Source organism: Pristis pectinata, chromosome 13 (assembly GCF_009764475.1).
Source record: "Pristis pectinata isolate sPriPec2 chromosome 13, sPriPec2.1.pri, whole genome shotgun sequence".
NCBI lineage: Eukaryota > Metazoa > Chordata > Chondrichthyes > Rhinopristiformes > Pristidae > Pristis > Pristis pectinata.
Window position 1 is genome coordinate 49,040,940 of NC_067417.1, and position 15,679 is coordinate 49,056,618.

Genomic DNA, 15,679 nt, shown 5'->3' on the forward strand with positions numbered 1-15,679 from the left:
TTTATAAGAAACACCCAGACTAATAGCAAATTTGGAAGAAAATTCTTTATTCGAAGTGCACCGAGAATTTGGAACTTGCTACCAGAGGAAGTGATCAAGACAAGTAGTACCGATACATTTAAGGGGAGGCTGGACAAGTATATGAAGGCAAGGGGAAGAGATTGTTATGTTGATAGATTTAAATGAAGGAAAAGGCTCAAGTGGAACACAAAAACCAGCATGGACAGTTTGCCCCATCCATATGGCATTATTCACATGCAATCCTATGAACCCAACACACAGTAGAGACAAACATGATCTCAGAAAAATCTAAGATGAAGAAATTCCAGCGTTCCACCTTTTATCATTGCTTATCCTCAAAATAGCACAGTAGACTAGAATTCCCCTGAGTCACTTCCTAATCAAATCCAGAAGTCACAGTGATAAAGCATATCATAAATAGAGGTTATGAAACTATAGGTTAGAACCAACCATGACCATATGTACTGAGGAATGTTGACAGGGAGACTGTACTGTAAAAGAAAATATGTGCAAGGCTCTCTTAGCTTTCCTCTAGTTTAGTAGAGATTTTACATCTGTAGGGGTGCAGATTCATAGATGCTGGCTATTGGCCATGCTTGAGAACCACACCCAAACAGCTAGTTTCTATATTTGTAAGCTTAAAAGAAACGAATGCTGGTGGACTATATGACACTGCAGATCACATAACCTTCCTCACCACCTCGACTTTCTACAAGAGGTTAACAGATAACCACAAGCTCAGATATATGTAGCAATGCAGCCCCATTGGTGTGCTGCATAAGGTTACATGGGGATTCGTTCACAGCGAATAGCCTACAATCTCTTTAGAACATCTACTGTAAAGGAAGTGCAAACCTTGGATGGATACATCATGCCGTAAACACAGAATAAACTCAACAAATAAGCATAGCTGGGAATCCCTGCAGTCCAATATAAACAGCTTAAAATCTCTACAGACAGAATTTCATTTCTTTGCCACGGTTTTAAGAACAAAGACAAAGTGAAAATCAATTCTCGCATGAAACATTGTGGGTAGAAAGATAAAGTAAATATATATTTAGCTGTACACCCACACCTCCGCACCAACTCCCTCTTTAATTTAACTGCAGGGGCAGTGAAAAAAAAGCACTCGACAGATTTCTGGCGCATCAGGGTCACGAGCGATAAGCACAGCCAAGGCAGTATAATTGGAAACAAATGTTAAGTTACAAAAATTCCATTAATAACCAAGCTGGATTAATTTTGGAAGAGGTAGGTAGACAATTCGGATATTTCAAAGACAAATGGCTAAACAGGACAAGTTAGAAGGGACAAACAGCCCTTCCCTCTTAGTATTACAAACATCAGTCACCCCATTTAGCTTTATTTTTAAGATACAAAATAAATCTGAACAATTAACATAATATCCAGAAACTTTTCCCTAAAAAAAAATCATTTATCTGCTAAATTAAAATGAATGGCAAAATATTAACACAAAAATGCAGGCATACCAAACCCTAGGATGTTTAATTCCAGTGTCCTCCGTTCTACATCTTACATTACAGTCAGGACTGAGGCGGTAGCGTCTGGTACAGCACATCATGAATTCTAGAATTATATAGCAATTACATTAAAATAGCTGCTGCACCCCAAAAAGATTGCACAATGGCCACGGCTGTTAGAGTATTAGAACCTGCATTTTTGAACCTTCAGAAGACTGACTCCTCCACTGGAAAAACATTTCCCCTCCCAGCTGCTGTGGAGCCACTTCTCTTCTTTTGTCAGCTAAAGACCAAGGCTTCAATCTGGCCTACTGGCAACGCCTGCAAATGCACTTCTCCCTGGGTCCTAGTGCACTCTGTGTTAGTGAAATCTGACTCTCCCCATACTTTACACCAAATGCTTCCACCTGCATTACGCAAACAACCAAAAAGGTCAATGACCACGTACAATTTATAGTTTTCTGCTCATAATTTAAATCAACAATGCAGTATTCAACATCTGTTTTCTATGGAAGTAAAATGATTTAACACTGAACAAAAATAAAAGCATTTTACCAGTGGTGACAACTACTGGCAGTTCCTCAGGTATTTTGGACTCTCTCTTTGGAGCCGACAGTTGTTCTTCTAGGTTTGTCAATTTTTCTTTGTCCTTCAGTAATGTTCCAGGCTTCAAGTCATTGATATCCAAAGCCAGATTTTTGCACAAGACCTCGATTTCAAACTTCAGGTTTAACTAGAAAAAATATTTTTGAAAAAGACAGAAGACAATTAAATAAACTTGCAATCCAATACCTGGGCAAGAGGAAGCATATATAAATTACCAGCAAGGTGCATGATATAGTTATTATGGATCCTGACCCAAAATTCTTGAAAAATACAATGACCAGAAGTGCATTCCAGGTTGAAATTAGACCCAGCGTTTGTCACGTGGGTGTATCTGCAATTTGATATAATGCTCAAATTATTTTTAACAAATGAAGTTTCCTTAAGCAGCGGTCTTATTCATCCTGCCAGCTCATGAAACCAAAATCTCACAGGGAGTGAGGTCTGTTTCTGTATCTGCCTAATATACATTAAAAGCTTCTCAACATCGAAAGCAACAGACATTAAGGTATTGAAATGCTAAAGCAAACCAAATATACATCAAACTCATCACTTGAGAAAAAAGCAGAACCTCAAATACCCAAGGTGTGTTTTACTGGGTACTAGTAGCTGCCAGATATCAGGCACTAGCACCAGACTGCTTTCAAACCCTCTGGGAAAATTAACTCTGGACTGGTTCTGGGGTAAGGGAGACAAAGTGACCAGATATCAGTAAAGGTTTTTAAAAACTAAGTCTTGATAGAACAGAGGTCCTTAAATTAGTGCTTCAGTGGAGGGCAGTTTCAGCAAGTGAAGGCAGAATGTGCTAGCGTCAACTGGGCGCCTCAGTTATGGCTTAAGAACAAAAGAGAAAACTAATACAAACTTTAAAACATTTCACGTAAATGTGGTGCTGCCTACTCCTCAGGAGAGGTACTTTAAGTGTTGGCTTCCATGTGCAAACAGCATAATATAGCCAGTTTACCACTGGAACTAATACTTCAGTTCAGACTCAGTCCTCCACCCTACAGTAGACATGACCTCATTCCAGCTGCTTTCTCAGTTCTTTGGAGGAAACAGTTTTGAGACCAGTTACAGCAAGTTGTCTGAATCATACAGTGCAGCAATTCCCAGCTGAGCTTAATCAGAAAACAAAATGAAAGGTCGACTGACGGGACCATTTAATCTCAGAGATAAATCATCACTCAAGCGAGAAACTGGCTCTTGATTAAAACACAAGTTGCGATGTTCTGTTCTTGGTTAGTTGGCACATTTAAATTCATTCCCTGAGAAATGGTGAAAAGTTGGAGACACTTCCAGTCTTTTGCATGAATTATGCATAAAAAATACAGTTAGTTATTTGGCTAAGGTACAAAAAAACTACAGTTAGAATTTTATTTCAGTTATTTTAAACATCTGTGCTAATAATGGTTAAAAGTATTATAATCATCAGATATTGTTCACCACCAGTAAGCACATCTATCTGCCGGTTCTTTGATAAACCTTTCCCTGTACTTTACCCACATAGCTCCAAGACAAATGTCACAAACTGCCCCAGGGATCAAAAAAACTGTGTTCCAAAACCTCTTGACAGCAATTCTGCATGGACAGAGCACAAGGCTTCAATTGTTTGCCATTCAAGCCAGAAGCCTTGTACTTCCTTGCAGCAATGAAAATTTCCCCATTTCCAGTATATACTTAATTCCATTTTGAAGGTTATGCATTGAGCCCACACCCATCCTTTCTACTTGCTGCAAAAAAAAAGCTAATTTCCCCTAGGTTTTCATATTAATTAACTTGTACTTCTGTTTACTGAGGATCTTTTCAGTGAAATAGCTTCTCCCCAAGAAAAAAATGTTCCAATAGAGAGCACTAATGTTAACTTGATAATCAGAACAGCCATTACAATACATTTAAGATTCAGAGCACAGTAGAGTGAATTCTCAGTGTAGCCTGGTCACAACATTGACTGGTTTCTTTCCCAACAATGTACAAATATATAAACAAATTGCTTATAAATACTAACCCCCTCGACTGCTTCCCTAACCTTTTAGGAAATGGAAATTCATACAGAAGTATGGCAGGTTATTTGTAGCTTTCTGAAATTGTATCGTAGTAGCAAAATAAATTTTACAGACCCTCTAAATATAGATTAAAATAAAACAGCCACCTCAGTTGAATGAAACAGGATCTCTTAAAAGTATAGATTTTGAAATTCTCATTCAAGGCAAAATGTTTGGTTTAAAAACAGTGTAGCTTTTCACCATAAAAAGCAGATGTTGTTGGAGCAGTACGTCATTATCCAGATGAGTACATTCTTTTAGATGGCATGCCAAAAGTCCTTTTGTACCTTATTGTACTCTAAAGGTTCTATAGACGTTCCACAACTTTGAAGCAGTGTAATGTGGTGGGATAATACTAAAACACAAAGCAAAATCAATACATTTATGTATCTTACCCCACCTTAGTGCTGCACCCTGCACTTGCATCAAACGTGGAAGAGTCCACGTTTTTTTTTATATTCATGGACTGTACCTGATGTCATCACTCAAACCCAACGTGACTGAGTAAAATATGATTTAGTCACTGGTGGTATGAATTTAGGAAAATAGATTTTTTTTAGACAATAGCAGCAAAATTTAGCAAGCAATGTGAAAATGTTTCAATTTAGCAGTATATATTGTCAAAATAACAGGCTCTCAAATCTTTGAGTGAATAAGTGGAAGGAAGAAACCAAACTTTACATGCTTGGATTTTAAAATCACATCCACAAGGTCTAATACCATCTTCTGCTAATTTCTCCCCACTCCACTTCCCCCTACAAAGGTCTCTGCAGGAAGTTTAGTCTCATGTTTAAAATGACTTGAAAGAGCAAAATATTTTTGTTTTCTTATTTTGTACAATGTTCAGCAAAATCAAGAGAGCTTGCTCTACAACACTTAGCTACTTTTCAGCAATGCAAGTTTATGTAAACTGTATTCTAGAGTGGATCCACAGTGTAATTGCTGGTAGCAATAAGTCATAAAGAATTTAAAACAAATATAAACCTACCTTCAAATCATGCTCTTGATGTAGTTCTGCTAGTACATTCATGATAGCCATCGTCCAAGGATTTGGAGGCCTGAAAACCTATAGAACACAAAATAAGATCAGATATTTTGACACCCTTAGAAAGGAAATCCAAGAACACTTCCTGCACTCTTCCCCTCCACCCCACATAGATCTCCCTCTTCACTCCACTTTCTAGCCATTAAACCTACATTATACATATATTAAACCTGCAGCCATTATAGTTTTTCAGTTCCTATATTTTTAGGAAATATATCTTCCAATTATATCCATTTTTTTTTATTGATCTGAAATTAACTTGGTTGTATTCTTCAACAAAAATGCCCCATGATGTATCAACAGAGGTAGATATGACACAATAAACTGATGCAGGCAGGCTCTGTGGAAGGCATTGGTTTAACATGCCTGACAAAAGATACAAGTACTACAACAATAGCAATATACCCAAACAATTTAAAAAAGGAAAAACAGCATTTTAAACTGTGGGTGATTGGTAGAATAGGGTACCATAATAAATTAGTTATGCACAATGAATGGTCATCCTTAAAATTTAGTTTACCTAATGATGGTGGTGATTTAAAAGTGTTCAGGCCTTTAAATTTCTTTTGATAACACTCCTGTGACACACCTCAGGAAATTTTAATGTACTAAGGCACAATATAACTGCATAAGTACACCACGTGAATTCAGTTCAAAGGAGTGTCTGCCTACTGAACAAGTGCCAGTACCTTTCAGTACTGATTTCACCAAGGGGTGTGGGGCTAAGGGTCAAAAAGTTATCAGGTTAGAGAAATGGCTTTAATGAAGTCAGCAGGGAGTGTTCTTCTATCAGCATGAAAGAGTATTGTTAAGTCGCCACAGAGTGATAGAAAAATGGCTCTGGTGAAAGGGCATCAACTTGAACAGTTAAGCCTATCTCTACAGATGCTGCCTGACCTGCTGTATACTTCCAAAACATTGTTTCTATTTCAATGCAGTCAAATCTATGCTGTAAATCCAGAAGCACTTGGTGCTAAATAGTCATGATGAAAAGTGCTCCATTGTCTAGTAACAAGATCTCTCAATAAATGACAATTATAATGAAAATAAAAATTGTAGGTATGTAAAGACAACAGCCAGGCACAGACAATAATCTGAAATCCATATGCATCATCCTTGCAAAATGATTTACAGTTTCAGCTAAATCCCCAGAAAGGTGTAAACAGTCGAGCAGGGATTTTTTTTTTAAATGCTCTTATACTGAAGGATCCAAAATAGTTAAAGCAATCAATCACTACTGTCTTCAAATGAAACTTAAAAAATAATTCTATACTACTACTCCCCCACAGCAAAAGTTACTCACCATACAAGTGAAAGATTCGCAGCTATTAAAAATGTTTTATCCCTATAAAGAGTAAAGCAACTCTACTTAAATGAAAAAAAAGCAGTAGATGACTGCAACTTCTGTCCAATTACAGCTACTATACACTGAATTTTACTTTTGTTTTAAACACTACTCAGGAAAACTGGCATAATATCATTTCAAACATCAGTACTCCATGCATTGAATAAATAATTGCATTTATTGGGCACAAGCAGCACTTATGATGAACATTTGGTCCTACTATTAATAAAATGCATCCAAACCTGGGACCCTTTTTTCCTGCCCAATTCCCTTAATCCCAGATCATTTACTAATGGCTTTGAATACACTTAATGACCAGGCAACTACAGGCCGCTGTAGAAGAGAATTCTAAAGATTTGAAACAGTCTGTGTAAACAAGTTTTTCATCTCAACCCTAAAAGGTTATCTACCCTGTGACAATGCAGCCTAGTTATAGAGCTTCTCTGACTAGAAGAAACAGCCTCCCTCCAATTCTTCTACTAATTATTTTAAAACCAACAGCCCTGGATTTGACCCCTCCATCCCAGGATTTAGATCCTCTACCTCAGTCCTTCATAATTTTGTACATTTCAATTGTTTCCTCTTAACCTTCTCTGTGACAAAGAAAACAATCCTAATTTATCCAGTCTTTCCTCACAGCTGCAATTTTCCAGCTCTGGCATCATCCTCATAAATTTCCTCTGCACGCTCTCCAATACAATCATATTTTTTCTACAATGTGGTGGCCTGAACTGTACCTAGTGCTCAAGTGGTAGTCCAACTATGTTGTAAAAAGTTCTACCATAATTCCTCTGCTGTTATATTCTGTGCCTCCACTAAAGGAGGAAACCATCCTGTGTCTTTTCAAGCATCTTAATGACCTTAAAAGGTCTGTTGACGTACATTTGAAGGTTTTGTTCCTCCACCTCACTCAATATCCTCCCCATTTACTGTATATTCCTTGTCTTGCTGTACTTCAAGTGCATTACAACATATAAAACATAGAACAGTGTAGCACAGGAACAGGACCTTCAGCCCTTGATGCTGTGCTGAACTCACTTAGCTAATAACACCTAATTACACTAATCCATTCTGCCTGCACATGGTCCATATCCCTCCACTCTCTGCAGATTCATGTGCCTGAACCTCTTAAACTCCTTTATCATATCTGCCTCAACTACCACCCCTGGAGGTGCATTCCAGGCACCCAGCACTTCTGTGTAAAAATAAACTTGCCCTGCACATCTCCTTTGAACTTACTCCTCTCACCTTAAATGCATGCTCCCTAGTATTAGGGATTTCAACCCTGGGTAAAGGATATCGGCTGTCTTCTCTATCTAGGCTTCTCAATTTTATAAACCAAATAAATTTCATTTGCCACTACTACCAAGACCATCTATATTTTCCTAAAATCTAAAGCTTTTGTTCTCTGTCAACCAGTGTTAACATTTGTATCATCTGCAAACTTCTTTATCATGCCCCCTGTATTCAAGTCCAATTCATTAATACATATTACAAAAAGCAACCAAGCTGCATGGAACCCCACTGATTACAGCCTTGCTGTCACAAAAGCACCTATCATTACCCTTTGTTTCCAGCTACTGAGTCAATTTTGGATCCAGTTTGCAAATCTTATGTAGGTTTATTCTTTTTTGACAAATGCAATGTTCTCATTGACCCTCCTTGTTAGCACCTTAAAAAATTCAATCAAGTTAGTCGGGCACAGTCTCCCCTTCACAAATCCATGCCATCTCTGATTAGTATGAAGGTTACTGTCCATTAACATTAATTCCAATAATTTGCCCATCACCTAGCATAAACTGGCTAGTAATCGCTTGGTTGATTTCTTCTTTTTATCACTCATGAAGCCAAAGAGGATCAGAAACAGAATATCCAAAGCCTCCAAAATTTCCTCTATCTCCTTTTAACAGCTTGGGATACATTTCTTCTGGGTAGGCATTTATCCACTTGTGAAGGTGCTAAGCTCCTTAATAATGCCATTTTTACTATGTCTACTCTACCTAATATTTCACTCTCATTCTCCTTAACTACAACATTGGTAACCATCCTCCATACTTGTGAATACAGCCACCAAATATTCATTAAGAACCAATACCCACATCCTCTACCTCCACACACAGGCTACTTTTTGGTGGCTTAATAGGCCCTCACTTTCCTTAGATATCTGTGTGCTCCTTACATACTTACAAAACAGAATTGATATTTGCCAGAATTTTTCATATCTTCTTTTTGCTTTCCTAATATCCCTCTTAATTTCCTTCTATATTTTACTTGGGCTTTCTGCTGTATAAAACTTTTGGTGTCTCACATGAGCTTACCTTTCTTTTTAAACCATACCTTACCCTTTATGCACTTTGCTATCCAGGGGGAGATAATTTGGCAGTCCCACCCTGAACCCTCTGAGTATCTCCCATTGCTCTGAGACCAATTTAGCATCAAGTATCCTTTTCCAATCCAATTTTGCTAAATCATTTCTTACTCAGGTACTCACTCTCACTTTCAAGATTTAGAACCTTTATTCCCAATTTATCTATATCCTTTGCCATAATGATTTTAAATGTAACAGAATTATTACTACTATAAAAATGCTCTCTCAGTAATGCTCCTTCTAATCCAGCTTCATCCCCATAAAACTAAACCCAGAATTGCCATCTTCTCACAGCGCAGACAAAATAAATTGACAGTCCTGTGATCTTTCATGAATTTGCTAGCTTATTCTGCTTTACTTGCACCAAATGAAAATTGCTTCATCTGACTCAATGCAGTTTCTTTTCACACATCTATTACTTGAGACAACCTGAGCTCTGAAAGGTATGAAGGTGGACAGGCAACAGCTGGTGGTTGAGGAATGAATGCAGGAATTGCAACAATTATACGTTCCTTCCTGGCACAAAACACACAACAGCAAAAGCAACCCAACGGCCACCAAAAGTAATCAAAGTAATATTAGATCCAAAGAGAAGACATATAAAGTTGCCAAAAAAGTGGCAAGTCTGAGATTGGGAGCAGTTTAGAATTTAACAAAAATAGACCATGAGATTAATTAAGGGAGCAAAAATAATTAGAATAAGCACAAAAGCAGACTGCAAAACTTTTGATGTAAAACAAAAAATATTAGTAAAGACTAACTGTAAAGTTCCTCACAGACAGAAATAGGTGAATTTATAATGGGGAATAAAGAAACAGTAAAGCAATTAAACAAATACTTGGTTGTCTTCATGAAAGTGGACACAAATAATTTGCCTGAAGTGCTAGGGACTCAAAATCTAACGTACACGAGGAATTAAAAATAAATTCGTATTAAAGTACTCAAAAATTAAAGACTGAAAGCAGAGTCATAAGATGAATAACAGGATACTGAGAAATGTAGAAGATTAGACAAAGTCAAAATGGATTTGTGAAAGGGAGATGGTGTTTGACAAACCAAATGGAAATTTTTAAGGCTGTAACTGGCCCCCAGCTACCCACAATATACATCACCACTACGGACGAGGGAACCAAACGTACTATTTTTAAGTGTCCAAGCCACAGAAATCTGGATTGAACTGAGAATTGTGAGGAGGATATAAAGCAGCTTCAAGGCAATTTCAACAAATTGGGTGACTGGGTAAATCTGTGGCAGATGCAGTCTAACATGGGTAAATATGAAGTTATCCCCTTTGCTGGGAAAAACAAAAGGCATAGTATTATATAAATGGTGCTAAATTGCAAAATCTTGATGTACAAAGGGATCCAGCTGTCATTCTACACCAGTTACTTTAAGATAACATGCAGCAATGTTAAGGCAGCAAATAGTATGCCGACCTTCACTGCAAGAGAATTTGAATACAGGAGCAAGGAAGTCTTATTACAATTATACAGGGCCCTGGTGAGACTACACCTGGTGTATTGTTTGGTTTTGATCTCCTTTTTGCAATAGTGAGAAAGCAATGAAAACTCATCAGGCTGATTCCCAAGATAGTCAGAGTGATCCATGAGAATAGATTGGATTGATAGATCTGCATTCACTAGAATTCAGAAGAATGACTAATCTCAATGAATCATACAAAATTCTGATGGGACCTAACACATTGGACACAGGAAGGACGTTTCCCCTGGCTTCAGGGGCTAGAACCATGGGTCACAGTCTTAAGATAGAGGACAAGACATTCAGGACTGAGATAACAAGTTTCTCCAGTCAGAGGGTGGTGAAACCCATGGAATTGTCTACCACAAATTGCTGAATATAGTTTTTTTTTTAAACCGATTTCTGGACATGAAAGGCATTAAGGTGTACAGGGAGCGAGGAGGAATGCGATAGCAAGATCCAGCAGCCAATTGTACGGAATCCTGACCACTCCACTTCTACTTTTCTGTCTCATCCCATGTACCTTTGAACAGGTGAATAATAGCCATAGAAAATGACACAAAATAACCACAATGGCCAGTAGGTCCCAAGTTTGATCCTGGTTGGTACATAATGGATTTCAGCATGGACAAGAATGGTACATTCCAATTGCACGTTGATCTGCTGATTGTTATCTAATGATCCTGACCTGGATGATGTTGGCTTTTGAGAATGGGATGAAGATCAACTGCAATGCTCATCAACATCAAATGACCCACTGGCACTAAAATTCATAGATTTCCTATCGAAGAATGACCACTTGAATAATGTGCCAAAGGGCACTGGTAACCATACACAGCAAAACATCTCTGGGCGTGTGACATTGCGTTTAGGTGTTTAATCTGGTTTATTTTCAGCAAATGATGGGTTGCCCATTCCCAAAGGCAACTGCTCTGTATTTTTTCCATTCAAACAGTTCACTTTTTCAGTTCCAACAATACGATCACAAGCCAGGCCTTCAGCAGAAATGAGCAATACTCTTATTGATGCAAATAATTACTGTATATTAAAAAAAACTCTACATTCAAAAATGAAAACATGGCTAAATAATAACATTATCCAAAGACAGACATATGGTGTACAGCTATCACAATGCTACCAAAAGACATTTAAATTACTAAATCAAACATGCCAAGTTTGCAGTTAAATTTTGCAGTACATGCTGTTCACATTTATCCATCACACCGGCAAGAGATCATACCAAGATAATCACTGTAGTAAAGTAATTTCCAACTGTATCTGTTGAAATACCGTCATTGTAATATTTATTGAAGTATTCTACTTGAACACTAAGAGCCAGCATGTGACCAAGTATTTTGTTTTACATAGTTCTACTAAGAATGCTAATTTTCAACACTGCTGACTAGGTGTGCAACCATTATAACACTTACCATTGTGAACCTTGCAGATTAATAACTAGCTTTACCAACTACATATTTTCTCAGTGCAGGTTTTCCCTGTTGCTGCATTGAAAACTAGCCTCTATTTCAGCTCTTTCAAATCTCAAGAGACAATTAAATTTTTAAAACTATGTTCAGATCACTCCATAATGGTACCAGTTGATTTAATGATGTACAAGTGAAACAGTGGAATGCAACACGTTATGACATTTGGCATCCATGTGTTGTGTTTTGTTCTAGTGATGATCCAGTAATGTTGTCCATTTCCATGCCATCTTCACTCAATCCTGCCAATGAATTCTTACTGCCTAGTGACTTCAAGCTGCACCTCCCTTTGGCCAGCAGCACACATCTTTTGTTGGTGCCTCTTATTTCCCCACACACTCCAATGTCCTCCATAATTAACGGACTTGTGCTATCCTCTCCCCGATGCTGCAGCTTAACCTTTATATGTCTACACAGTCCCACACTGACCCATATTGCAGTCATTTTCCCCACTATATCAGTTTTCTTCCTCATTACTTAAATATTAAGGCACTAAAATTTTCAACTTCCTTTTTTGTCTGAATTTTGATTGAATCTGTAGTCTTTTTATTTTCACTACATACTCTGGTATAACTGGAACAGCTCCCACTCAGCCCTCACTCTGCTTACACAAACATGACACCCTAATCAAAGTTACCATAAACATTCACAATCCTCTGTTCCTCCTCCACCTCACCGTCAGCTTTTCTATAGCTCTCTGCTTTCCTCCACCACCGGCCCCAATTCTGATCAGCAGTCTTTCTGTGCCTCAATTTGTTGCCTCAAAGCATTTTCAGTTGCTTAAAAGTAGAAGCTGCACTGACACAAACCTATTGGTCTACAGCTTTGCCAATGATTCATAAATGGACAACCTGCTCTGCTGCCAAAAACTGAGAGCCCTGCCTTGCTACCAACTTTGCCAAATACAATAATAGCAGAGGAATGAATAGCCTTGTAGAAGAAGATATGAAGCTGCAATACAGGTCAATAAATTCAAATGAAGTGAATTAAAAACAGACAGTTCTACCAAACCCATTGGCAGAGACCCATCTCAATCTGTGCAAATGGTTCAGAAAGGAATGCAATAAGAGAAATTTGAAAGCTAATCACATGGAAGCTTCTGAATTTCCAAGTCAGCTGAACTGAATGCACTCATGTGGTTACAACACCAAAGAAATGACTACAACCTTTCTCTATTTTGTTGAAGTAATGCACAGATCAAAGCTCCAAAAATTTTGTATCCAAAAATCTACATTAAATATTTATGAAACATCAAGTTTGGAAATACTTGCACCCTTCTTACACATGCTGAACATAATCCTACTATTCAATTTTAAAGTTGTATTCTGTACAACAAAGCAAAATGATTAAAAGCAGGGCTATCAATGAATCCAAAGCAAAATACTGCAGGCACTGGAAATCTGAAATAAAAAAAAGAAAATGCTGGAAATACTCAGCAGGTCAGACAACATGGGTACAGAAGCAGAGTTTGTTTTAGAATTGGGAAAAGTTATAAATATTGATTGCAGAGAAAGTGGGAGAAGGGCAGGGAGCACCTCTGCTCTACTCCCTATTCACAAATGACTGTGGCTAAGCACAGCTGATGACACTAGTTGTTGAATGAATCATGGGTGGTGATGAGTCAGCATAGAGGAGTGAGATAGGATACCTGGTTGAGTGGTGCTGTGACAACAACTTCTCGCTCAACATCAGTAAAACTAAAGAACCGACAGTTGAAGGAGGGTGAACATATGCCAGTCTACATTGGTGGATTGGTGATTGAAAGGGTCAGCAGCTTTAAATTCCTGGGCATTATCATATCGGATGGCCTGTGCTGGGCCCAGCACATAGATGCAATCACAAGGAAAGCGTGCCAGCATCTTTATTTTCTTAGACAGTTAAGGAGGTTCAGCATCTCACCGAACACTATCACAAACTTCTACAGATGTACTGTTGAAAGTATCCTGACTGGTTGTACCATGGTCTGGTATGGCAATTCAAATGCACAGGAACACAAGAAGCTGCACAAAGTAGTGAACTCAGCCCAATACATTACCGACACATCCCTACCCACCATCGAAAGTATCTGCAAGGCGCTACCTCAAAAAGGCAGCGCCTCCTTCCCAGGGCACCAATGCTCAAGACGAGAGGGCATGGCTTTAAGGTTATGGGTGGGAGGTTCAGGGGAGATGTCAGGGGGAGGTTTTTCACCCAGAGAGTGGTTGGTGCATGGAATGCACTGCCTGGGGTGGTGGTGGAGGCAGATACATTGGACAGGTTCGAGAGCTTATTGGATAGGCATATGGAGGAGTGTGGGATGGGGGGATATGTGGGAGGAAGGGGTTAGGTAGTGTGAGGGTGGTTTGATGGACGGCACAACATGGTGGGCCGAAGGGCCTGTTTTGTGCTGTATGGTTCTATGGTTATGGTTCTATCATCAGAGACCCCTACCATCTGGGCCACGTCATCTTCTCACAGCTACCATCAGGCAGGAACTATAAAAGCCTAAAGTCCCACACCATCAGGCTGAAGAACAGCTACTTCCCTTCAACCATTTGGTTGCTGAACCAACCTGCACGACCCTAATCGCTGCCTCAGTGTAGTAATATTATGACCACAATACACTACAACGAACTAATTTTTTTTTTAGTTCTGTGTTCTCTCTTGTACAATTCTTGTATAATTTATGTTTAATTTATGTTTTGCACTGTGTACTTGTGCATATGACAATAGCCTCAACTTGAGGAGTACAAAGGGAAATGCTTGTGATAGAGTGACCCAAATGGTGGTGCCGGCTGAAAGAGGGTGGTACATTGGTGAACAATAAAAGATGGGTCTGGAGAAGGTGAAAAATAATTGAAATTACGAGGGGAAAGAGAGGGAAAAAAGTGCTGGAAATGCAAGATACAAAGCTGGAATGACTGATTATCTGGAAGTGCTGCTTTCAATGCTGAGCCCAGATGGCTATAATGCGTCTGACTGAACGTATGGCTCCTTAAGCTTATGCTCAATTAATCACTGTTAATATGCACCTATTGCTTGCCAGCTCTTACCCCACCCCCAATCTCTAAACTTATTTCCCCTCTACTTTTTCAGTCCAGATGAAGGGTCACAACCTGAAATATTGACTTTTCACTTCCCTCTGCACATGCTGCCTGACCCACAGTTCTTCCAGCAGTTCACTTTTTGCTACAAATTTAAACTGGGCAGGTCCAAAAAACTATAAAAATTAAAACAAGGCTCCTCCTATTGCAGATGGCAAATTTGATTCTATGAGAATTCCATAAGATGCACGGTGGTAGCAAAGCATGAGTGAATACAGCAAAGTGACAAGGATGTCCCACCACATGGCCAACACAACTATATTAGCATCTACCTTCTAATGACTGGGCTGAAGGCAAGCCAGTGGTAATCACAACCTCAACATCTCAGGGAATCACTAAACAGATCTTCACAGAGGCAGGAAGCATTGTTTGCGAGATATCAAGGGACTGCTATCATAATAGAGCCAAACACTGCTCCTTCAGTTCAGCATTTGTGGGGAAGTTACTACATTTCCAGCAAAAATACAAGATAACAGCTGCAGTTTGGACCTAGAACTACAGCACAGAAAACAGGCCATTCGGCCCTTCTAGTCTGTGCCGAAACTTTACTCTGCTAGTCCTATTTACCTGTACCCAGACCATAATCCTCCAGACCTCTCCCGTCCATGTATCTGTACAATTTATTCTTAAAACTCAAGAGTGAGCCCACATTTACCACATCAGATAGCATCCCGTTCCACACTCCCACCACTCTGAGTGAAGAAATTCCCCCTAATGTTCTCCCTAAA

At 38.8% G+C, this 15,679-nt stretch overlaps 1 protein-coding gene across 4 annotated transcripts in view; it reads right to left on the minus strand.

Annotated features, from left to right (window-relative positions):
- cnot1 (CCR4-NOT transcription complex, subunit 1) overlaps positions 1-15,679 on the minus strand; it is a 156,652-nt gene that overhangs the window by 43,256 nt on the left and 97,717 nt on the right. For all 4 annotated transcript variants that reach the window (XM_052028159.1, XM_052028160.1, XM_052028161.1 and 1 more), the window contains 2 exons: positions 5,136-5,213; positions 2,058-2,235 (listed from right to left, as the gene is read on the minus strand). In XM_052028159.1, coding sequence (XP_051884119.1) covers positions 2,058-2,235; positions 5,136-5,213 — 256 coding nt within the window. The remainder of the gene's footprint in view (positions 1-2,057; positions 2,236-5,135; positions 5,214-15,679) is intronic.